At 40.6% G+C, this 25,406-nt stretch overlaps 3 protein-coding genes, 1 long non-coding RNA gene and 1 other non-coding gene across 6 annotated transcripts in view; 3 read left to right on the top strand and 2 right to left on the bottom strand.

Annotated features, from left to right (window-relative positions):
- The window catches only part of LOC103394045 (angiopoietin-1), a 30,201-nt gene extending 24,222 nt beyond the window's left edge, over nt 1–5,979 (top strand). The window contains exons 6-7 of the mRNA XM_017041291.2: nt 2,065–2,195; nt 4,939–5,979. Of these exons, the coding sequence (XP_016896780.1) occupies nt 2,065–2,195; nt 4,939–5,102 (295 nt within the window). The 3' untranslated portion in view covers nt 5,103–5,979. The remainder of the gene's footprint in view (nt 1–2,064; nt 2,196–4,938) is intronic.
- Nucleotides 4,179–4,251, bottom strand: trnam-cau (transfer RNA methionine (anticodon CAU)). The gene has a single exon. It is a non-coding gene; the product is annotated as a tRNA-Met (tRNA).
- A 1,872-nt stretch (nt 5,980–7,851) lies between the features above and the next one.
- On the bottom strand, nt 7,852–20,337 carry LOC112488515 (uncharacterized). Of its 2 annotated transcripts, XR_003052644.1 has the most exons (6): nt 20,050–20,337; nt 19,856–19,906; nt 19,675–19,764; nt 19,468–19,507; nt 14,961–15,094; nt 7,852–9,350 (listed from the first exon to the last, which is right to left on the bottom strand). It is a non-coding gene; the product is annotated as an uncharacterized LOC112488515 (long non-coding RNA). The 2 variants fall into 2 exon arrangements; XR_003052643.1 differs by lacking the exon at nt 7,852–9,350 and having other exon boundaries at nt 14,895–15,094; nt 20,050–20,336.
- Nucleotides 15,531–19,459, top strand: abrab (actin binding Rho activating protein b). Its single transcript, XM_008331178.3, has 2 exons — nt 15,531–16,568; nt 17,594–19,459. The coding sequence occupies exons 1-2, from the start codon at nt 15,829–15,831 to the stop codon at nt 18,075–18,077; spliced, it is 1,224 nt and encodes a 407-aa protein (XP_008329400.3). The 5' UTR covers nt 15,531–15,828; the 3' UTR covers nt 18,078–19,459.
- Nucleotides 20,338–21,046: 709 nt separating the features above from the next.
- samd12 (sterile alpha motif domain containing 12) overlaps nt 21,047–25,406 on the top strand; it is a 73,542-nt gene continuing 69,182 nt past the window's right edge. Inside the window, 1 exon segment of the mRNA XM_017041376.2 lies at nt 21,047–21,733. Coding sequence (XP_016896865.1) covers nt 21,673–21,733 — 61 coding nt within the window. The 5' untranslated portion in view covers nt 21,047–21,672.

Below are 25,406 nucleotides of genomic sequence, written 5' to 3'. Positions count from 1 at the left end.
AGTCTGCTGCCTATTTTTCTTTGAGATGTTCAACCTGACGACTTACGATGGCCACGAGATTAAACAGCACCAAAAGCTGAGGTGTCAAAAACAAGAGAATTGTTCTTTGTGCTTACTCATTTTGCAAGGTTCGCAGGCCCACGGTCCTCTGTTTTTGAGAAACAAACTCAGGAAATTGCTGTCTTTGAAATTGAGCAGTTGTGACCCAATAATAAAGACCTCTTTGGATCAGCGCCACACTGAGGCCGTGCAATCGTTTCTGCTGGGCTCGGCAAGTGAAAATGGGAGCGTGGGAGAAACGACGACACATGATAGTGTTGTCAGAGGAACAGTCAGATCTGCTTGCATTTACACACCCTGGAGAAAACCACTCTCCAACAGTTCCATTCTTTTTCAATTTGTGCGGAGCATCAAGTGCAAAAAGACATTTAGTTTGGAAGTGATTCCTAGTTATCAGATCACATAAGGTGTTTTTTTTTTATAACCTTCTGAATTACATGTCTGCTGATCCCGTTTACAGAAATTCTCCATCTATTCCTTCCAATTTCTCCGATTTCTGAAGAACACCTTTAATACGTGATGTACATGTTTAGACTTTGATGGTGGTGCAGGCTAATGTACGCTATCTTTTCTGGAAATGTATCGTTTACTTTACAGGTCTCACAGCACAACAGATACTATCAAAAAAAAAAATGCATTTGTGAAGAAATTGTAGAAAGCCGAAAATAATAGCGTCACTTAGAAATGAAATCCTATTATATAGTTAGTATGTAGAAAGCCTAAAAAATAATAGCGTGACCTAGAACTGGAAACCTATTCGCGATAGTTAGTAAAAAAATGCAATTATTGGGTAAGTGTCCAGCAAGTTAATGTTTTTTTAGGAGAGATGAAAGTTAGGCTTTCGTCCAGGCTAGCCATCAACCTTCCACTTCCAGGAAACTATTTCTTGGAAATAGTTTTACACCAGTTTCCAAGTATGCTCTCAGACTCGGTAGATGACGAGCAGGTTGGAGGTTTACTGCTGCCTGTTTGAGACTTTCATTTACGGCTGTGTCATATAGTTTTGGCCGTCCGCAGCATTAAGACTGACCTCCATATTTCACTCTACAGACTGTGTTTTTAGGTTCAATGCTTTTTATTTTCAAATTCAACATTTTTAGCAGACAGCAATCTCGGTATGAGGCATCTCTGCTGCAGTAGTGGATATTTCTCTCTATATATTTTTTGCTAATTTTTTATGCTAACATTTAGCAATTACTTACAATTAATTTTTTATGCTAACATTTAGCAATTACTTTGTATTTTTAATTTTCATCTGTCAGCCTATCTACAGCTGGCTTTTACTTCAAACCGAAGGCCTTAACTCAGGATTTATCAAACATCTAGCAATCCAGTATATTTTTAATTATTTACATGGAATTTGCATTTTACAATTCCCAAGATGCTATTAAACAATAAAACCGTAAAATTGGGCTGACATAAAATATCATGAAAGTTATGACAAGCAGACAGGAAGGAGAATTATTGCACACGTGAATGCCAAACTCTGACTGTTCACATGCCTGCTGCGTCTGCACCCTGTGGGGATGATAGGTTTAACAGGTTGCTTATTGTCCAGCTTATACTGTGTCTCGCTGTTATATGTGGGTATTTAGTGATTTAGTCTGTTGTCACTGCGTAAATAACGTTTAACCGAGCTGCGGACGGAAATGTGATTCTCAGACATTCCTTACACGACGTGCTCTCTCTCACTATACGTGTCCGGCTCCTCCAGTGTGTGTGCGCTCTCTGTTTCTTTTGTCCTTTCTTTCATTCCTTACTTTATATTCTCTGCCCTCTTCATGTTGTTCCAGGTGCTCTGCATGTACTCAATCACAACAAAACATAAATATCTCTCTGGGGACGTTTTCTTATACCCTGTTATGTCTTCATCTCTGTCTTCATTCACACCTCCCCTCACCTCACTTTTTTTTTTTTCTAAACGTGTTTTCATGTCCTGACTCCCCTCTCTCTCTCTCCCTCCCTGCCTCCCCGTCTCCCTGTCTCCGGTGTGATGTCTTTCAGGCTATTCCTGAAAAGCCACAGTGGGACGGCAGGTCGACAGAGCAGTCTGGTGATACACGGAGCCGACTTCAGCACCAAGGACATGGACAATGACAACTGCCTCTGCAAGTGCGCCCTCATGTTCACTGGGGGTAAGTGCAGCAAAGACATGGGTGTAATTAGGATAGATGAAAAAAAAACCAAAAACCAGGTATTCTCTTTTCATGGTCGTAAGGGTGAATCCATCACTTTTTATGGACAATAATCAACAGGTGGGTTGCAGCTTTGCAAGAAAAACTAAATTTCTATATTTTTTCATTTCTACTACAGTTGGGAAATCTCACTGGTTCAAAATGTTCAGTGTAAGACAAGGTGTAATAATCAAAGAAACAGAATAAATTCCAGAGAGTGAAAGGGTTAAAATGTTTGCCTAAAGAGCAAAATAGATTCAAGAGCAAATGTGAAGTAACAAGAAGATAAAAAACAACATTTTTCTACATAGCACTGCTGATCTTGCCAATGTGATTAATTTAGGTCAACAGTAAAAGTGCTAGTATAATCACTGTGTGTGAACCAGATCAAACCAGATTCAGTCCATGTAATATTTCTGCTCTGATTTAAAAGAAGAAAGCCAAAAAGCTGAACACACCCTCAAACCAAAACAAAGCCTTTGCTTCATCATCTGTTTTACCTTCCAAAAAGTAATTTTACTCTAGTTGGATTATTGACCATTCCCATAAGGTTTACTGTCCATTTCTAAAGACTTAAGGTCATTGTTTTCAAAATCCGCTCTTGGACGATGTCAGCATTAAACTATGAAGCCATTAGTACATCTATCTGCAACGATCGGACCAAATTCTCCATCCTCACTCACCACTTCACCGTAAAATGAGCGCATGAGGAAATTCTTTGGGTGCGGTACAAAGTGTCAGACAGATTTAAAATGACTCTGCTTCTCCTGCTGTGTAAGTGGAACCCCGTGACCCTCGCTGTCACCGCTCGGCAGCTCCACCGCTGCAAAGTCCTGACCTGGTACCAATCAAGCATTTCTCACAGCAGATGCAAGATCAGTGTTACGTCTTAGGTCATTGTGAATGGAGTAAGCGACATCTGATCGCCGATCAACACACCAGCGCTGCTTGATTCATTGCCTGTCTGTATCCATCTACATAGGAGCAGGATGACAGCACAAAGTTTAAGTTGAAACTGGGTCGCAACTAGAACTTCACAAACTCTAATGTATGTACAGGATTTCAACTGATTTATCCCTGGCATCAATAAGGATACAGCTAACAGCCTCAGACTACGCAGGAGGAAAACCCCTTCAACTTTTACATTTACGAGGACAAAAACAGCATGTCATGGTAAAGATATGGAGGAGGATGTAATGTGGACTTTTACCCGGCAACAGAACTTACAGTAGGGATAAAGTTCTGACAGTAGGAGGTGGGATTGGTTTCCCACTGAGTTTGGTTCTTTCCCTTTGAAAGAATGCATCACTACCATTTTACAAGACAGTAAAATTCGTTCTCCTGGAAACCGGGAAGATATTGACTATAAACTCTGAGACATTGCTGACCTGCACACGGTATGTTTATGTGCGTGTGGGATTTTAGAAGGTCTGTGGTTCATCAACAAGCAGGGGACTGTGAGAAGATGCTGTACCTTCAGCATACGCTGCCAAACTCAATTCAATCATTCAAACGGCAGCTTGCACGAAATGAACTCACGAAAAGTGTGAGTTGGAGCTAAAACTACAGAACAAAGCTACTACCAAACTGAGTCTCTCTATTTAGTGTACACAGTGGCTAATTGGGATTTTTTTTATTAGCCCTGAGAGCCTTGGGATTTTGTGAAGTTGTGGTAATGAAAACACACATTTTCATACTTAGCTGTGCAATCAACAGGAAACATATCTCAGTGATCGATGCCAACTGTCAAAGACCTGTCAGATTTTTGCTCCTGTTCACTGATAGTTGCTGCCAGGTGTGTGAGATTAGGTGACTGACAGATGCCATACCTTACATATGTTCTATAACTGTGCACATCTCTGAGCATGTTCCATCTGGAACAAACAAAGTCAAAGTTAACTTTATTGATCCCAGGCTGGGGAATTACAGTAACAAATAAAATCATGCCCTGTGTGAGGATTGAACTCACGACCTTCAGATTATGAGACTGACGCGCTACCGACTGCGCTAACAAGGCAGGTGATGCCAAACCAGGACCTGTCACAATTACAAAAGGATGTTCACTCTACCGACTGCGCTAACAAGGCAGGTGAAGCCAATCCAGGACCTGTCACAATTACCAAAGGATGTTCCAACTCGACCACATACATGCAGAACGTAGAGCGAGATGTGCCAAATATAATGAGCATAGAGACCATAAAGATTGTTCACTTTACCCACTAAGGTGGTATCTTGAAGCCAGGCCTGAACCCAGAAATGACAACTTCAGGGAAGGTAGATAAAACAGAATCAATTTCCCACTAGAGTTGACGCACATGCCACGCTTTAAATAGACAGAGGTACCGAATGTGTTCTTCAACTGGCACTTCTCCACCACTGAACCCTGTGACAGGAACACATTGGGTAGATAGCAATGACACGCCATCTGTGCTGAACCATTGCCAAAGTCCAGATGAAGGTCTATGGAAAATCTTCAACCAAGGACATAAGGATTTTCTCAACATCTTGACCCAACATGACATCTTTGGTCAGTTTTTATCTTTCAACATTCAGCTACCGCTCTCGACCAAAAAAAAATAGAACAAGAAGGTTGTGAATGAGACTGCAATAGTAAAATATAGTAAAGTAAAGCTATAGTTGTCCTCCAGGAGGTGTGCATAGCTAACCTCAAGCCTGTCTTCCTTTGTGTCTGTTTTATTCCCAGGTTGGTGGTTCGATGCCTGCGGCCCATCCAACCTGAACGGCATGTACTTCACCCATGGTCAGCACATAGGGAAGCAGAACGGTATCAAGTGGCACTACTTCAAGGGTCCCAGCTACTCGCTGCGAGCCACGGCCATGATGATCCGGCCCCTGGACTTCTCATAGTCTTCTAAACTTGTGAACTTTCGCCTCCTGCACAGAACGATAGAGGAACGCTTCCTATTTTATCCTCTCCTCTCATCTCAGTTTCGCTGGCCATGGGAGTCGTCCAATAAATCTTGTATTCAGCATGGTCCATAGCACCCTAAAAGCAGCTGCTACTGCTGTGCTACTGTTGCCTCGTAACCTTTCCTCCATTTGAACCTTGAGTGCGGAGAGAGGCAGTGGCAAGATATGATTTCATCATATCTCATCAGTTATGAACTGACTTCTTTTAGGTTTACTCACTCCTGGAATTGTGGACACTTCTGGTACCAATAAAGTTCAGTTGGAATCACAAATTCTTTTCTTTCCTGAAGATGTGTAAACAAAGAACTTGACCTTTCAAGAAGTAAAGCAGTTATTGCGGAGCAGCATTGCCTCTCAAACTGCAGGACAGGAATCTATTTGAAGGCTACAATGACACAAATTAAACATTTTTGTAAAGTGTTGCTCACAGATCTGTGACTGTTTCAATGTAGTCATTTGTTTTTTAATGTAAACAGTATCCAAAGTTATTGTTTTTGTACTGTACGTTGTTAACTGAATTGCTGCCTGCATCGTTTAATGTAACACATGCTAACTTGGAAGGGTGACCTTGTAATTCATGTGATGATTTGTCGGAAAGTGTCATGAGGTTCTCTTGCAGCATTGGCAGATGTAGACTTGCTGTCTCGACAAAGTGTGTTTATTTTTAGAGTTCTAAATGCTTGGTTATTATTGGATTAGATCCTGGACTCTGATAAATTTGGCCTTGTTGTTGGATGGGAAACATCTTGTATTTGCCAAGGTTGAGACTGTGCCATCACCTTACTGACCAATAAAAGACAAAAAAGCAAGGACATTATTTTTATTTTGTTTGTAGGGTTGATCACCTATTAACGGTCAAGTGAGTGATGGCATCCTTAGGTTATTAAGTCGATGCGATCCTTCTTGGTATTCCAATAATAGAGACGAAACAACTCCAAACGAGCAGTAAAAGCCACAGCTGCGTTTCTGTTGCATTACATTAGCTTCAAGGCTCCACATTTCTTCAACCACAACAACTCATCTGTCTTTACCTTAGAGAGGTGTTCGACTGTATCTAAGTAAATTCTTTCATTCCAGGTTCAACATCCCTTGCCATCAATTCAGTCGGAAACACACACAGAGTATATCTGCCATCAATTCAGTCGGAAACACACACACAGAGTACATCATCTTCCTAGCCATGAAGACATGAATCTTTGCTGAAGCCATTGACTGTTTTTGGTGTCCTTAGTTTAACTATGGTGCAGCCCACGTTCATCAGGAACCAAAGGGAGTCCTTTTTTCACTTGTTTTTGTGGCCTATGAGAAGTCTGTGACTTTTCAAAATTCCTTCATCGCATGTTACCCTACTAAGGCCAAACCTTGGAAAGAAACCAAACCTAAACAACTGATCCAACCTTGCTCCCATGAGGTCTACAGTCCAGTGGATGTTTTAAGCTGCCTGGTGGTGGGTTTGATATCCTGGAAATCGAGCAATCGAACATATTATACAGCAAAAATTTCCTGGACTGACCTGTCATATGTGTATTATCTGTGTAATATAGGTGGATAATATTTTATGTTTGCATGTACAAGTAACTGTCATGAGGTATATATTTTGATGATGTAGCACATCATGAACCTTTCTGACCACAAAAATGCTTATATTAAGCTGTTGTTTCACACATGAATCTAATTTCTTTTTGGTTTTTACTGTGTCTCCTTTTACTTCACTTCACTATCTAACCTCTGGCAAAAAGAACACAAAGAGCAGCTCATTTAGTTAAAATTAGGTCCAAAAAGGTTGTCATGGACACAACGACACAACTACCAAACCTAAGCCAGTTTCTGTTTCTCATCAATGCAGCGGAGAAAAAACAAAAGCTGCAGATGAACCATGAAATGAATGATTCCATCATAGAGAGAGAGAGAGAGAGGCGTGTGAACACATATTGTATTTCATAATTTCTATGTTACAACAACAGACCCTGGTGTGAAGTACTTACACTTTATCTTCTTGCCACATGTACCTTGTGTATCTGGAACATGTATAACTACCGTTGACATGTTTATTAGCATACTATAGTTTAACATGTGCGTATGTAAATCTGCTCTCTTTTCTTTGGGGTGGGGTGGAGGGGGGAGGGGGGTAGTAATCTGCCAGAACTACAGTGGTGTTTTGAAATTGAGCATAAAACATAGTTAAGATAATAACCCTGGACAAATGTGCCTTTGATAACTCTGCTTTTACCTCATTCAGTTCTAGATTTCTAGATTTATTTAAACATCTTTTTTTCTGTAACATGTGGTCAAGTGTTGTGTTGCTAGATTAAATAAAGAGAGCATGTGATGCACTAATGTTTTCAACCTGGGCTTAGGCTGAACTTTTTTTTTTTTTAGACAAATTGATGTGATGATAGAAGTGGGCTGGCTAGACGCTGTAGCTACAAATATTAGGTTAAGTGTTGAACTGTATTTCGTCTAATGCAAAGCAAGTTTGAGGACATATTATCGCATGATCAATCACGCAGATCATGACTGGGCTCATGATAAAAGCCTACTAGAGGGAAGAATAACCTTATCTATAAACACATTTATTATATTATATATATTATTTAGCATTCTGTATTGTCTTCGAAGCTATATTTTTCAAATTTTATTGTTTTATTTAAAATCTTAATTCCAAAAGTTTTTCCAAGTTATTTTTATACAACTTTGAACATCTGCTGCTTAGGGTGGATATTCCTTAGCTTTAAAATAGGTTTTTTAATCCTTCTGCACAAATCCTGTACTGTACCCTGGCTCATACATAACAAGTTTATTGACACGGAACGTCTCCAGATATATGACAAAGATGGAAGCACCCGCTCTCTTCCGCCTGTTTTAAGACCAAACCAGATGGTGAAAAGATTAGACCTCCCTCTCTGCAGTCGCTGGAGTGGCTATTGTCTCTCGCTGTGCTCGATTGCTCATGGGAAATGACAGATTGCCAGAGTGTCAAACGATGCTGTCGGGACCTGTAGTGTGTCCTCATAGTTGACATTCCGGGGCCTAATCAGAGGTTAAACAAATTATTGCAGCCTGCAAACCGCTGCGTGTCCTTCAGCGCCTGAACTGACCCGACACCCTCGGTGGAATGTGTTCTATAGAGGGTGCAAATGCAGCAGAGTGTGAAGTGGGTATGCACAGGCTGGCAAACACCTATGTGAGTTTTAGGCTGTGTCCTTTGTTGGTGTCGGGACAGGAGGTACTCCAGAGCACTTCCTAAGCTCTTATGATCTGGTGGATCACGGGGGGACGTCAAGGGATGTGCCATTTCTCTTCACAAACTGACAGCATGTCTTTTGTATTTTACTGCTGGAAACCAACAAGGAGAAGAGGTTTCTACTGATATGGTTGTGGTTAGCATCAGTTCGTGCTGTACGTGCTCATCTCATGACAGTTTGAAGCAGGGCTCAAAAGAGCTGAGGGGTCACTGCTGCCACCATCATGTCACTGGACGACCACATCGGTGTGAACTCCACACAGAAAGAACGACCAAGACCGAACCAGGGAACCAGTGACCTGCTTGCTGTAAAGCTCCCTCACAACATTTGTCATGTGTGGCCAGGATCAAACAGTTTATATGAAATGAACAGAATAAATCTGATTTAGTCATTATTATTATTTAAACGTCGTTTTGAAAAAGATAAATAATCACTTCAACTATATTTTGGATTCAATCTTGAAGCGCTTTACATCACAGCGTCTGCCAATTGTCTAGTGACAGCAAGGCTACCGGATGGGCTGAGTAAAACCCACCAGGTCTGGACTAGATCCCACAACCATCTGAATGTCATACAACTACACCGCTTAATGAGCCACAGACACGTTAAACATTTTTCTGTTGCTCCTTTCCACTGAATGAACAGAAAAAAATGTATTAACAAAACTCTGATTTTTTTTTCTCTTGCACCCAAGAGTCCAACTACAAACATTTTATGTATTAAGCTAAACAAAGGTTTTTCTTGTTAGCTGAGCGAGAGCCCAGGGCCGGTGAGCTGATGACACTCCCACTGGGACGCTGTGGGGCCCTGAGCTGCATGCAGACGGGCAGTTTTGGACCCTGACCAGATCAGATATAAGAAAATAGATCGCTTGAAGTATGAACAGTATGAACAGTAAGGGCCTGCAAATCCCCCTATGAGACCACCTGCTCACAAGGAACTGAGGAGACAAAGAGAGAGAGAGAGAGGAAGTAAGAGTAAAAATATAACATCTGTCTTTTAGTCAATGCACGTTCCTTCAGATCAGATCTAATCAAACAGTTTCCCATGAATGTGCCCTCATTTGAATTAGGGTCAGAAACACGATTATTAGATATCTGTGATAAAGAAGAACGAAGGCCAGTACAACTGACATCCAACAGATGCAGACCCGTACCGGTCCAAGGAGAATTAGATAGGACTCTAGTGCTTAGAGTTCTAACATTTCTTCTCTGAAATTAAACTGGAATTCTGACTAAAGTCCAAGAAATCCAAACTTTATTCCCTGACATATTAAACATTTTCTTTTCCATTTTCTTTCATGATTTATACCAGATTTTATGGATGTAATTATGTATTCCTGATAAGAAATATATTTTTAATCAAACTAAAAATATACGCCCGACTAAGTTGTCGAAAAATATATTCACAATTGTCTTTGAAATCATACTTTTTTTGTAATTGTATTTGAGATAAATTTCTCATATCAGACATTTCTTCATCTAATCACTCTAAAAAAATATTGAATTATATATTGCATATTAGGATTTACAAAAAAACAACTATCAAGATATGATTTTTGGAACATATCATAACACAAACATTTAGAAAACATAAATGCTTCGCATTCCTTTTAGCAAGGCCGGTGTTAGCAGCCAATCAAAGCTCTGTCCATGTCTTTTCCAAAACACTTTTAGGCATTTCAGGCTGCAGCAGACACCTCGCTGGATTTCCCATTTGGCAACACATTATTAACTTAAGTCAAACTTTGATTAGTTGGTCTGCTGATTCTGCCTCCAACAAGCCCTGGCCAACAACATAAAGGTCTCGCTCTTTAATAGAACTGGCCGTCAGAGCCTCCTGACTGTGATTCCAAGTCAAAGAAGTGAGGACGTTTCCTTATTGGGGTTGGACGTGACACTAAAGGACTTGTTGTTTTTTCTTCAGAGAAGCTCAACAGAAACACTTACTGTTTTAATATCTTTTGTAAATGGACAAATACAACCTGACAGTCTGAGATTTCTTCACAACCGCCGACACCCGACCATCATTTATTATCCTGGCGTTTGTGTTATAAACGTCAGCCGTTGATTATCAGGTTAACAAACATCCTGGTAAATCCCTTAATATTTACATAATTCCAACTCTGGAAATGGATTAGGATTATTTTTCCTTCAATTAAAAAGCAATTTCTCATCACGCAGCGATGATTTCGCGTACAGGGCATTGTGTTTTAGAAAAAATAAATGGAGGAGAAGGATTTCGCGTACAGGGCATTGTGTTTTAAAATAAATGGAGGAGAAAAAGAATGTAAACGCCGCTCGAGGTGAGGGACTCCCTGGTGGAGGAAAAGTCAAAGAGACGTGGATTTGATGGATGTTCTGGGGGAGTCAGACTGACACGTGGTGTACACAGAGGGCGTGGGGCTGAGACGAGTTGCAGGCCTCAGTCAAAGTGATAGTAAAGTCAAAGGGTTCTCTGCTGCAAAGCACTCCTTACAATTTAAATGTATGCATTCTACATTTTCAAACTGACAAGGATATTTTTTTAATGTTCCCATTCACACGGTTGAATGTCAGCGGCTGAGGTGGGACCAAAACGGTGGAAGTGTGAATTTCCCAGGTTTGCTTTTGGGCTTTTTATTTCAGAGCTCAGTTGTCCATAAAGCATCATAAAACGGAGACGTTACAAGCAAGAAGTGTGTGGCCAACAACTGCTCCAGAGGCCGCTGCGGTCAGAACTAATGAAGTGTGAATGCCGACTGTAGCCTTGCAGGCCAAGAGCAACATTAATTCATATGATTGGTGGAAGTTACACCATGCATTAACACAAATATCTAATGGAAAAGACTAACACATTCCCTCATATCTCTGGAAATGTTGCTGTCAGACATTTAGATGTTTTGTTAAACACCCCTTCTTTGTCAATTTATACATTGTATACATATAATACATTGTGTCTAAATGTATAACCAAAAGAGTCATAAAACAACTCCTAGTTCATACTTAATCCCATCCATCCATCCATCCAACTTCTGCTACCTAATCCTTTTCTGCAGGGTTGCCGAAAGCCAAACCCAGCAGTCATCAGGTGAGGGTGAGGGTGAAGGTGAGGGTGGGCTCCACCCTGGACAGACTCTGAGACCATCGCTCTCATCATTTAGTTCACACAATCATTGGGCCTGAGCACACTTCACAGCTGTAGTTTCTGAATGTTGTTCAAAACCATTAGCAGTTATCAGTGACAGACGTGAAACACTAAACAGCTGCGTTACAAGCCTCCAAACTGTAAACAGTTGCCACTTAAGAGAGCTTGTGTCTTATCTTCTGTCATATTCCTTCCTCTTCTGCTTCCATCGTCCAAAAAACATTGACGTGAAACCTATCCCATAAATCCAGATCCAGGGACCTCTAAGCTCCCTCCAAACCTCAGATGACACGTCTGGCTCCAGTTGTGAGCTTCATCGTCTCGTCAGACCAGGTCTCTTTTCAGCATCCCAGTCTGGATCTCGCTGACCCTTGTGATGGGCTATCTCTGAATTCACTCTCGGCCTCATCTTTATTTATCTGAGCCAAGCCAAACAATTACATTCAGCTCCTTCAAAAGGACGCATTTGTGGATTCCACAAAAACTGTTTACTTTCTCTGGGCCAGAACAGATGCAATTGCTGTTTTATTTTTTTTAATTTCTTAATGAAGTCAGTGTTGGGTGTAGGAGTCTCCACCTGCTCCTGCTGATACTTAAACCTATAATCATGTGGATTTGTGAAACAGACATGTAGCAAGTGCTTAAGTGCAAGTATGACTAACACCACCCAGTTCAGAAGTAATTTGTACAAAATATACCAGCCTTTCCTATGCACTTAAATTAAAAAAAACCATAGGTAATGGTATGAAAACGTGGTATGAAGACTTAAAAAAAAGCAGAAATTGCTAAAGGTTTGTCAAGAATATTACAATGTTCCTGTGTTATTCCTTTTTAGCCTTTAAGCATGTCCCTGAAATTACATTAAAGTGATCACAAATGTAGATCAGTCAAAAAAAACATAGGTAATGGTATGAAAACGTGGTATGAAGACTTAAAAAAAAGCAGAAATTGCTAAAGGTTTGTCAAGAATATTACAATGTTCCTGTGTTATTCCTTTTTAGCCTTTAAGCATGTCCCTGAAATTACATTAAAGTGATCACAAATGTAGATCAGTCTCTTTTAATCTTAGTAACCTGATGTGAAGCATGTATTCTTGTCAATACACAACTATCAAATACATGTAGTACAAACTTTTAAATGGGAAGGATAGAAAAAAAGATATGTGCAAAGATAACTAACAGCGCAAACAACAACCGCCGAGTCAGCAGCTGATGAGTCCTAAAAGCTCATGTTTATTTTAGAAAAGGAAATACCAGCCATCGTGGTCAATTCCAAGCACCACAATAAGAAAGAGTTTTTGGACATGTTTGGAAGAAAAGAACCGTCCCCCTACGATTAAAAAAAACAACTGAATCCTAAACATCAGCAAGTTTTTTTTCAACTTCATTTATCATCACCAATATGTTTGACAGCAGCAGATTTGAACATTTTAAATAAATGCAACAATCTTCACAAAATGTGATGATAAAACAGCTTCTTTTCAGAACTACTCACACCTGTCCTCATATAAACTCTGACCAAGGTCACATCTCTGCCAGATAAAGAGTCCTGAGCATCTCCCGCCTGGAGGGATTTTGATCTGCTAATTGCAACAACATTCCAAGTGTATACATGAAGATCCCCCGAAGCATAACACAACTCAGGATCACACACAGAGGTTAGAGAAACAGCTCCGGAGCCTTGCTCAGTTTCATTCCTGCACAAATAATGCTCGTGAACGTAGACGGCCAAAAATAATAAGATCTGGTCGTCCGGGCCGTGGACAGTAAACAGAGCAGGCGGCAGATGTTAGTGTACACCAGGAAACAGGTGCCGTGTTTCCACATCACCTACTTCATTGGTCCAAATAATCAGAACAGCCTCTAATTGTGGAAATGTACTGGCATAAAATCTGCAGTTACACAACAAAACAAAAAGGACTGGGCTTTGTCAGATTACAACCGATCCTCACACCTCAACCTAAAACATCCCACAATGCAACTGTTATTCTCACTTCTGCCTTGTACTTCTGTCTACTCATAAATACATTTACTGTTTTAAAATCATAATCATAAACTACACATTTTACTGTAAGCTGTATTAATATTTGTAGGATGTGTACAAACTTGTAGTGGAATTTCAATTTGTATTTAATTGACTTTAAGGTATTTCATACTTTAGACAAATATAACTACTGTAATTTACTGTGTTGCAACGTTATATATACAATTCAAATGTACTTTATTTTAATATTTAAAAGCGCCCCCATCAGCGGGAATCAGCTACACCCTTATTGTTGAATTGATGGTCTCTTGGCGACATCTGCTGGATGACTGATGTATTGCTACTAACTTGGAGTTAAAGTTAAATGACGAAAAATGTCACAGCAAACTGGTGAATATTTTTCTTCTGTTGGACGACAAGCGGTCCAATATTCAACATAAGTCCATGTAAGCAAAATCTTATGAAAAAAAATGATATCAAATGTATATTTTCAAGGGGAGGGGATGAAAAACTACGATGTAAAATTGTATAAAAAAATCGTCTGCAATGAACCAAATTGTCCACGTGAGGGCGGGCTAAACCTCCACTAGGAATCGACTGTGAGTGTAAAGCAGGGAAATGTATTTTTCTAACTAGTTGACTTGAGCTGTGAAAAGGCTATGAGCTGATGAGTCACTTCCACTCTTCATGACAGACTGCCGACAGCTGCAGCCTCACGGCTGTATGGGTGTGTGAGCCTAGTTCTTTTTATAAACACACACACGAGGCATCTCTTCCAGCAAACATGCAAACATAAAAAACCAGCACATATAAAATAACACTGTGTGTGTACATAAAACCAGCAGTTAACACTGGTGTCTGTGCTGAATTCTGCACGTTGCAGGGGTAATTGGTTTGATGACAGTGTGCACTACGGCTGCTGTGACGACAAAACTGTTACGACGCTGCCGTCCGCAGTGCAAGACTAAACCCAGTCCCAGGTAAAAGGAGACGATCGGCTCCTCCTTCACCTCAATCAGGTTTCAGATTTGTGGAAACCAGTCTCTCTTGTTCAGAAGCTGCCAGGTTTGCAGTCTGGTTTAAGTGTCGGGTAAGTGTGTTTTTTACTAAAAATAAAACTGGAGCATTTTTTTTTTTATTATTTAAACCCGTGTTTGTAGTAGATGGAGGTTAAATAATTTTTACTAGAAAGACTAAATATCAACTCGCATATAAATAAATATAAATAAATATAACTCAGCAAGGTGGTAGTTGGCCATTTGCAAAAAAAAAACGTTTGTCCAGAAGCAGTTGTGCAGCAAATGTGTTATTGTTTGCTCATCTCTATCCTAAACCTTCTGCAGAAAAGTACACTTCCTGTCTCGGTGACTCTGTCATAATAACGCTGAGCCCAGTTTGAGGGCATGGCTAGGTTTTAGATGGATGGAAAGATGGCACTTACTCAGATCCATCAAGATGGAACCAGGCCAGACGGACTCCTGTTGAATCAGATCCTGACAGCGCCGCCGCCGAAAGCAATCTTCTGAGTCTCCACCTGTGTCTCCATCTGTCCTCCGCTTAAATACTGTGTCCATCCTGTCCAAATTGAAGAAGCATGAGTGATCACAGTCGCCACAACTGGGAATCAACACCAAGTGATGTCATTGTAATGAGTGAATGACTTAATTAACATTTAGCTGAATGTTATTTCTATTCTGCTAATGTTTATCCCTTTTAACAAAAGCCTGGCTAACATTTAGCCACTGTTTTTCTGAGGCCTGAGTCTATTCCCAGCCTTGATAAAGGCTTAGCTGTTAAATCTGTCAGTTAAATTAAAACATTTTTTTCCATTTTTAATTTTAGGTATAGCTTAGACAAAACTTCAACAACCAATACATAACCCAATTTTTGAAAGCTAGATTTCCAATTTTTGATTTCATTTCTGACCCTGTTCAACAACCAATACATAACCCAATTTTAGAAAGCTAGATTTAAAATTTTTAAATTTAATTTAATGTATGAATTAGTCTGTGCTCCGGCTGATGAGCCACAGCACTCTCAGATCTGCAGCCCTGTTTACCTCTGGTTACAAGCTGAGCAATCTGTGATGAAACATGAGCGCACAGAGGTGACCAGTGTCAGGGAAAGACGATCAGGTCCGTGGCCTGGAATGACTGAAATACTTTCCACCGGCCACTGAGGGTTTGCCTTTCCCCAGTTCAGAGTTGCGACTGCGAGTGGAGGGCAGTAAAGTATCAGCGGGGAGTGGAGATGAATTTATTGAAGCACATTTTTCAGCTCACTTAAACTGCTCTTTTATACAGATTAAAATGTCTGACAAGCAGAGGAAACCGTCCACCAACAGGAACATCAAGAAGCTCCGCACCATCACCAAGGTGTGCGGCCTGGCGAGCAGTTGGCAGCAATGGATCAGGGAAAATGAGAAAAAGCAGGCCAGTGAGCCCACTGGATGGTGTCCATACTCAGAAGCACCAGAAGAACCCAAAAGGACCTGGGTCCCCAAGAAACCTCCCCCGACTCCAGACAAGACCACCGTGGACGCTGATTTAAAAGAGACTCAGGCGAAAGTAGAAAAAGTTCCAACCTCTGCGGAGTCACCAGAAAATGTGTCCCTCATTAAGACCAAGCAGGTGGTGAAGACAGTGACCAGTAGCGTGACTGAGAAAAGCGTGGGTGTGGGACTTTTGGCTGAAAAGATAAAGAAAGAGACTCTGCCGTCGGATGAGGAGATAGACAGGCTGCTGACCAAGAAAACCTCACCGACGCGACGCAGGAAGTGCTCCAACATGGTGGCGTCGCTGACCAAAAGCTGGAAGCAGGTGGAGAACGAACAGAAGCAGGACAGAGACAGAGACGGTGCATGTCCGGGAAAGCTACACACGGGGGACGTGGAGGAGGAAGACAGTGGACATCCTGAGGCAGAGAAGGACACGAGGGACAAAGAAAAGAGTCCGACAGAATTGGACAGTTTTGTTAAAGAAGCGGAGCCACAGGACAGTCAGGGAGACACTGTGTCAACTGTGAGGATCAAGAGAGCGCCAGTATCAGCGTGAGTATCTGGGGGACAGAGGAGGTACAAAAGTTAAGTTAAAAGTTATTTCCCCAAGAAGCTGAGAGTTAGATAAAAGATAGCTTTAAAATTTAATGAATCAAAGAAATCCAAAATGCTACTGAAATTAAAAATCTCCATTAAATGCCGCAAAATTTGTGAAACACAGATTAAAATGACATTCAAATATAAACACAAAAATAATATTTTTCGTGAAGGAAATACTATGTGATGCATTGAACAGCCATTAACACTGAAGAGTCAGTCATTGAGCAGAACGATGCAGAACTGTCCTACACTCTCTTAATTAGTGACAACTAACGGTGATACTACATCACAGGGCCTTACATAATAGATGAACATCCTCTCTCACACTCACCACTGCCCTCTGGTAGCCTTGGAGAGGGCAATCAAAGGGCAACGAGAGAATGGTAAAGTGAACAATGAAGTCATTGGAGGCTTTGCCCTACAGCCAACCAGAGGTTACATCACTATAACATAGACCTGGCCTATAGGTAACATAGAAAGATGAGTTCAGTTCTGAGATCTACAGTAAGGGGATCTTTAACTCAACAACCACTTGTAGCCTCCATTTTTGAACTTAACTAAAATTCTTCCTTTGGCTTCTTGGACTTTAACCTTTATATCTAACGTAGACTTCATCAGAGTTTCACTTTAAGCCCGCTCTGCATTTCTATTTTCACCATAGGCTTCACAGGGCAATGTTGAACTGGTGGTTGAGAAAGCAGACTTTGTGTCCAGAGGGTTGCAGGTTTTAATCCAGCAGCCACCAGGTGCAGCTGAGGCACCATCCCTACACACTGCTCCCCGGGCGCTCATCTGGAGCTGCTCACCGCTCACTGTGGTGATGGGTCAAAAGCTGAGAACAAATTTTTATTGTGTGCGGCGCTGTGTTGTGCACGACAATAATTCACTTTTACTTCAAGCCAAAACTACAACACCGGCTGCATCTTAACAGTCCTGTATCTGTGCACTCGTAATATCAACACTTTTTTCTACCGTAGGTATAAAAAGGAAGCCGAAGACGCCAACAAGATCAATGCTCTTTCCAAAAAGTACAGCCCTGTGGGAAACCTGAAGAGCCGCTGGCAGAACTGGGCTTCGGAGCACACTGTGAACCAGAAACTGAACCCCTTCAGTGAATACTTTGACTACGACTACTCCATGTCCCTCCGCCTCCAGAAGGGCGAGGAGGGCTACGGACGCCCCAAAGAGGGCACGAAGACGGCGGAGAGAGCCAAGCGTGCGGAACAACACATCCACCGCGAGATAGCCGACATGTGTTACGTCATCAGGACTATGGCCGACCCAGACGCGGACGGAAAGACACGCATCACGTTCGGCGAACTGTTCGACAGATATGTGCGCATTTCGGATAAGGTAGTTGGGATTCTGATGAGAGCCAGGAAACATGGGAAGGTGGAGTTTGAAGGAGAGATGCTGTGGCAGGGCCAGGACGATGGGGTGATCATTACTCTGCTGGTGTGAGACATTAACACCTGGGTCAAAGTATGTATCTGGAAATACTCCTACGGCTAATTTGCATCCCTTCATCGATGTAAGAAATGGAAGAGGAAATGATTTACAGCACATTGTGGTGCAGTGTATTCACTGGACACAGACACTACAAGGCTCCATAAATAAATGGATGTGGATTTTGGAAACATTTTGCAGTTATTTTTGTAGAAACCTGAAGACTCACAAGTTACAGTACAACTTGGGACTTTTGGCCAACACACTGTAGGTTTCCATTCTGTTTTTTTTAATGCACATACGGTATGTCTTTTTTGCACTTTGCTCCAGGCTTATGTTAACGATCTACTCGGGTATGTGTTAATACACCAAATAACCAGTAGCTTTGCAGTAGGCTGTATTGCAGTAATTCATGCACGGATTGGGTTTCATTGCCTGAATTCCTGCGGCTCAGCACTCATTACAGTGAACCCAGCACAGTGCGGTGGGAACAGAGCAGAGCACAGCACTTTTTTAATCTCCTCTAAGACCCTGGCTGTTATAATTAATGTGAAGGATAACTACAACTGTCTTGGGGCAAAGAGAAAAACTTTTTTTTTTTTTCGTCAATTTTTGAAAGCTCAGTGGAGAGAGAGATTCTAATGTCCTGTATCTGGTATCCAGAATGTGGGACGCACACTTCCACTCATGATATGTTTGACCAAACTGGTCAATCTAGGTCAACATTGTTTTTGGTTTTTGGTTTGGTTTTTGGTTGAATTGTGGTGCACATTGTTGATGCTCAGATACTAGATGTGGGCCACCCAGGCGGATTTTATTATTTTGCAAATCTAACACAGCATGTGACTCATTTCTACATAAAGTCATATTAGGAATACCCCATTGTTTCCAGAATTTCTAAAGCTACAGAAGCTGCGGAATATAATTAAAGGAATAGAATACAATTCCTAAAATTCAGTATCCGTTGGCACTAACATCCTGATATTGTGTTCTTGTCAAAGAGGCTGGAATTAAAATCAATTTTTAAAGATTTGTGCCTGATAATTATTCTGTAAAACATGTCAAGGCGACAATGGGAGATTTTTTTTTTAGCAATTTTATCCTCATTCATTTTTGTCATTGTCGCCTTTTTCTCCACTGATTTTACATTAATTATGAACCTGCCATTTACATAGATTTCCACAAACGTTGACTTCATAAGTGGCCCAATTATGTCATTATTTGCAGTGGAGTGGTGAGAGTTCACGTCTTTCTTCACTTTGAATTGCCAAGTATAGGCCTGACAGTCACCACTTATTCATAAAGAGCTTCTGTGGTAACGTCTTAATAATTTTCCTCCATTCATATCTATTTTTGTGAACTGGAATATAAGACACAAAGATGCATGAAGTAAGAGTCACTCTACCTTCCAGTTTTTCCAATCATGGCATCTTCGTTGTCAGGTGCTATAAAAGAAAAAAAAAGATAAACTCACTTACATATGTAATGTTTGATATATACTGTCCTTTTATATATATATCTTTAACATTTCTTTTTAAATTTTACATATTCAAATAACACTGGAATGTAAAACGTTCAGTTTTATTTGACTGAATTCCAAGGAAAAACTTACTATTTTTAATGTACTGAAGTTCTTTCTTTATTCTTCTTCTTTCTTTTTTTCTTCCTTCCCTTCTTCCTCCCTTAGAACGAAGTATTAGGGCTACATTGAGAAGAAAAATAATAATAAAATTACGAGGTTTAAGTCGTTAACCACAAGTGTGTACGAATGAAAAACATGGCGAATCTGGTACAGTTATACTTTACGAATGAGTTCACAAACAGCGACGTGTCCGGGGAATTTTCTGGTGAAAAGTTCAGGGGGGAAAACAAAAATTAATCTGGGCTACATGTTATTTACTGTGCTGTACCAACGTCACAGTGGTAACAATGCTATGACACTGCTATGTCACTGACCGTTAATAAGACACAACGGATGCTAACTTACGTTTGTCGAGCTGTGAAGCTAACTGGATTAAAATATCACACCGGTAGTTTGGCAGGTTAATTGATTCGAACTAGGCCCAAATGGAACCTAAGTTAGCAAAACATTGTTGTGTGTTGTTTGTGTTCGGTATTGAACAATTGAATAGTGTTCTGTTCTTATATTAGCTTAGTGAACTTAAAAACATCACATCACAAAAAAAAGTCCGTGATTGGTGAAGTTACACGACTTTATTAACGGAGCCGTTGAACTTCTTCCGTTGACTTTATTTTCAACAATAAAATATTTTCCTACAAGTTCTTAACAGTCTAGTCACTCAAGGTTTCAGCCTTGTACCACTTCCTTTGTATTTTTCAAAATAAAATATTTTATCAGCCCTTACAGTCTAGTCACAAAAGGTTACAGCTTCACAATTTTCACTGTCATAAAGCTCTTTATTGTCATTGCCCAGTCAGCAAAATATATGAAAATCATATAGACATCATTCAAAAAAGGAAAAAAAACGCTGCTATAATTTATTTCTTAAAAAGCATTTAATAAAGTTTATGCACCCGAGTTTCTTAACCTGATAAATTAAACGTTTTCCATTATTACACAGTAATGAACAATATTTGTAACTTGTATAAAATATGATCACTTGCAGAAACATGTGTTGATACGTCAGGAATAGTTCAAGGGGAACTGTATTGCTATTGCCTCCCCCCGTGAAAATGAGTTTAACACCCCTGCCTGAGACGTTGGGTTAACTCACAGCGCCTACATTTCCCAGAGTTCTCTGCGCTGCGGCAGCATCTGTGAGTGAGTGAGTGAGTGAGAGAGTGCAGCTCGGCTTTTGCCCGCAGCAAAGTGGTGATGAAAACACGCCGAACAAGGTAGAATGTGAGAGAGCGTTGACTTTTCCTGCTTCACTGAGTGATGTCCAAATGTGTGGAGGAGCACGATGGCCGTTGACGGTAAGACACGCGCCTTCTTGCTCTTCTGCCGAACACGTTTTCCTTTATTGATAGGTCTGAAAATGAAATGATATTTTTCTGAGTTGTACCGCTGGATGGAGCTGTGTCCGGGGCTGTCACCGGGTTGGGGGGTGGTGGGGCTGCAGCCTCTGTTTTGCATCCAGTGACCTGATCATTTTACATCAGCATAACCTTTTGCAAATGAGGCAAGTGCTTGATTTTTTAAAATTTTTTCCCCCCACTGTGCTGCTGCCCTCGTATGATAAAGACCATAAAGTCTGGTGTTAACGCGCAGCCCCTTTTCCCCCCTCACTGTGCAACAGTCTACGTCCACTTCTTTTGCATAACCACATCCTGGTGCACAGGGTACTGAGTGTTCCTTAGAGTAGGACACAGCGTTGCTGGAGCAAGATCTTGCAATCTTTTTTTTTAAATAAGAATCTGGAAGAAAAAAAAAATTGTGTAGCCTTGTGGATCAGTGTCTGAAGCTCATCCTTCTCTCCACCACCTGTCTGAGGATGGTGTCTGAGCTCATTCCCCAGCAGCTGTTGTGACATGTGGGAGAAAGTCACACGCTTCTCCTTCCTGCTTCTGTGATCTTCACTAGATTAAAATAGTGAAGGTCCTTTTTTTTTTTTTTTTGGAGTTGCCGCTGTGTCCATCCAGGTCAGGGATGCTCGGTCAGTCCCCTCACCTAGTTGGGGGCATTTTGTGGATCCAGAATCCAATGAGAGGTATGTTTTTGTTTTGTTTTTTGTGAGGTCTGTGCTGTTGTTCTCCTGTTTTGTTTGCCCATCTCTGCAGGTGTGGTTGGTATGAGGCTGTTGCCCTTCTGCATTCTTTATGTCATGATCAGGTGTTGTATATTTGTCAGACGTGTACCACACAGCCACTGTCCAGTAGTCACTCGGTTTGACCCTCTTTTGGGTCTCTCCTGTCAGGTGTGAGGTGTGAGTTCTATTCTGAGCCAGTCAGTGATTTACATGAGCTGATAAGATTAACCTGTGTGAAGGAACAAGTCTGAGTCGTACGCACGGAGTTTCAGTTGTTGTTGCTCTGCTGCATGTTTCTCATACTTTACCATGTCAAAAGGGTTGAACAGTAGTCAACGAGTGACACTGCAAGGGAGTGACAAACTCCCTTCTAATGACGCAACATGTGCAGCACTTTGGTTGGATGGAGGGTTCATGATGTTTACGATTCAAATGCTCTGATTGATTTCAGTTAAGAAAGTATTAAAATGCAAATAGAAAATGTAAATCAAGTTTAGCCGCAAGTTTGAGATGGATTTAAATCTTTTTAAATCAATTCAATAAATTCAGGTAACACGGAACCTTAATTAGACCAGATGTAGAACATTTAAATTGGTATAAAATATTAAGTTTACTATATTATACAATTAGCAAGCCGTATGGGCCTCCTAATCAAAAACAAGAATATTTTAGAACCTTAATTAGACCAGATGTAGAACAGTTAAATTGGTATAAAATATTAAGTTTTTAAGAATATTTTATATATATATGTATTTTCAAAATACAACATCATTTGCTAAATGAGAATGAAAAATGTTGTCCTAGATTTAGCTTCTCTATGAGAGAAAAACTTTGGCCAAACTGTAGCAACATAATGTGTTCAAAACCAAAGACGCCACTAGTTTGCAAATAGGCCGACCAATTAAACAAACAATATTCAATGCCAAGAAGATTATATTAAAATGGAAATTATAGTTTATAAATGGACCCACAGCAAATATAAAAGGTCAGAATTAGCTGGATGCTAGCCAGAATTCAGGCGAAAACGGGTAATAATTATCTAGCAATATACTGAAAAGTTCACCCCTAAAAAAATCCTAAATGTATCAAATATATACCAAATAAATGTATTCAATGATTTAGTGCAGGATGGAGACTGCAAAAAAAAAAAAGCTTAGAGCCGGCGAAAGATGAAGCAACAGCAGCTTAATATCAGCCGAGAAGAAAGTTTCAAATTTGCCTGTGAGAAAGTTATAAAATCTGCTCAAATTGAAAAATGCCCCTGAAACATATATCACCCGTCCACAGCTGGCAGGTCTTTAAAAAGAGGAGTTTTATGAAGGGTGTCAGGACACATAAAACCAGCCGGAGTGTCACTGTTGGCTTCAGGGCCGGACTTTTGACTCATCTGCTTTAAAATATTAAATCTCCCACAGGTGGCGTCGTCTCCTCTCTGAAGCCGTGGCTCCTTATCAGAGAACCTCAGGTTGTTGTCTGAAGATGTTACTGCCACACGTGTCACGGCCCTGGGGTAAACCCACGTCAGTTAGTCGCAGCGTCAACGTTGTCAGCCTTCCAGCTTCTTCCCCCCTAGGTTCTCATTCACACACTGTCTCAGGAGATTCACGTTCCAAAGCTGCTGGTGAGGCAGCGCAGCTGTCTGCAGACGCACACACTCTTTGTTCCAGAGATGAATATTTTATCTCTCTTTTTTTCAGTTTTTATCTGGGTTTTATTCAGGCGTAGTCGGACGGATTTTGTTGACGTTCAGATGTAACTCCTGCCCCAGTTTATGGAGAGATGCTGCGGAGAACTTCTGTTACTTCAACAACACACGTTTGTGTTTCCTTTTTTTGTCACGGCCGATCAGAGCGTGTCATTCAGCCCTAATGCAATTTGTCAGCGCAGCGGTTTTAGGCCTTACAGGACAAGTTGGCTCCTTCAGTTGTGATTCACTGACTTGTGTCACTGAGAGAGATGGGCTCTGACTCATGTGTCCCTGACCACTGAAGCAGCAACAACTGATACGTCTGTCAGGATGTGGAGCAGGGACGGAGCTAAACAGTCACAGCCCAGGGCGGAAAGATTTTTGTTGTTAAATGGGACATTTTACTTTCATGCAAATTATGACGGTCCCTTAATGTCTGAATAAGATGTTACTACAAACTTTGGTTGAAAAAAAAATACAATTAATTTATTTATTATTTATTATCTTTTATTATTATTTGTTATTATTACAAATTATTGTATTTATGGTGGGTGACTAAAAAATGCTGTATTTACAGTATTTCTTTGTATTTTTATAAATGGTTAATAATAGTGTATTATACTATAAGTCAACATCATCTTTGATTTAATTTTATTTTCTAGTTTTTTTTTCTAATTAAGCTTCGCGTCTAAATTTGCTTTAAAAAAGGTGAGAATTTTAAAATATTTTTTTTAAATAATCAGACGCAGGAAACAGAACTGTTGTCGACTCCAATTTCTTTTTTTTCTTTTTTTTTCCTACTAGAGATGTGATATGTGCGACTTCACAGCTCTTCTGTTGTCGTTTTGGATCCAAGTGTTAAATCAACACTATGGAGACACTGCATTAAAACTGACTGTTGAAGTCATTATATGGATATGTTTGAAAGGACTATTTAACTGACTTGATTCTCACAGTACATTAACATGTAGTAGTGTAGTAGTTTGAAAGGACTATTTAACTGACTTGATTTTCACAGTAGATTAACATAAGTAGTGACATCTGAGCATCACATTTGATTAAAGAGACTTTGTTTGTTAGAACAACAACTGTTGCTGCTTGAGAGTAACAACAGCAGCCAGTCTGTCCAGTAGGTCCCTGGTTGTGGGCAGTTTTTGTTTCTCAGTCTGGAAAGTGTAGGTGGTCTGTGCAACTTCTTCTGATCATTTTTTATTTATTTATTTGTCTTTTTATGGTCATCAGGATGGTCATTTGAGAAGTTGAGTTTTTCTTCCTCTCTAAAACCAATAAGACCAACACTTGTTAACAGAACCAAGATTTTATTCCCAGCAGTACCTTGACAACAAGGAAGCTGATTGGTTGTTTTCTAGGTCTAGATGCTGGATGACGGGGCAGTAGAGTCGACAGGCTGATGACAGTAATCTCTGTGGACACCGTGCAGGTCAAGGTCAAGGTCGAGGTGGACTGAACCTTTTAAAGATGAGGGCACGACTCGACGTTGAACTCCCAGATGGAACGAAACCATCTGTCGTTCCTTATAGAGCAGAAAACCTGAAGTTTTCGTGAAGGTTTACGTAAGGTTTATGTGACGAAGCAGAACGGTTATAAAAATGCATCTGCGACCTTAGGGCCACAGTGAACTGCAGTTACGTCATGCAGAGTCAAAGAAACATGGGACAAAAGCGTGGACCATTTGTCCAACAGCAGTGTTTACGCCTGAAGCCGACAGTGGTGAAAATATTTATCCCACCCGTCTTTGTCTCTGTGCGTTGAACATCCTTGAAATGTCCTGCCCTGCTCGGCCTGTCCACGCACCCATTCAAACATAACCATCCATCCATCCATCCATCCATCCATTAGAAGAACAAACGTTCTTCCCAAAGTCAGTGGAACAGGATCAGATCTTTAGGGGGTTGACGGTGCGGCGCTCAGGTCTTACTCAGCAGG

The sequence above is a fragment of the Cynoglossus semilaevis genome, chromosome 18, assembly GCF_000523025.1.
Source record: "Cynoglossus semilaevis isolate Cse_v1.0 chromosome 18, Cse_v1.0, whole genome shotgun sequence".
NCBI classification, from domain to species: Eukaryota; Metazoa; Chordata; class Actinopteri; order Pleuronectiformes; family Cynoglossidae; genus Cynoglossus; species Cynoglossus semilaevis.
The sequence above is the reverse complement of the archived record's forward strand: the minus strand, read 5'-3'. Positions and strand labels throughout refer to the sequence as shown.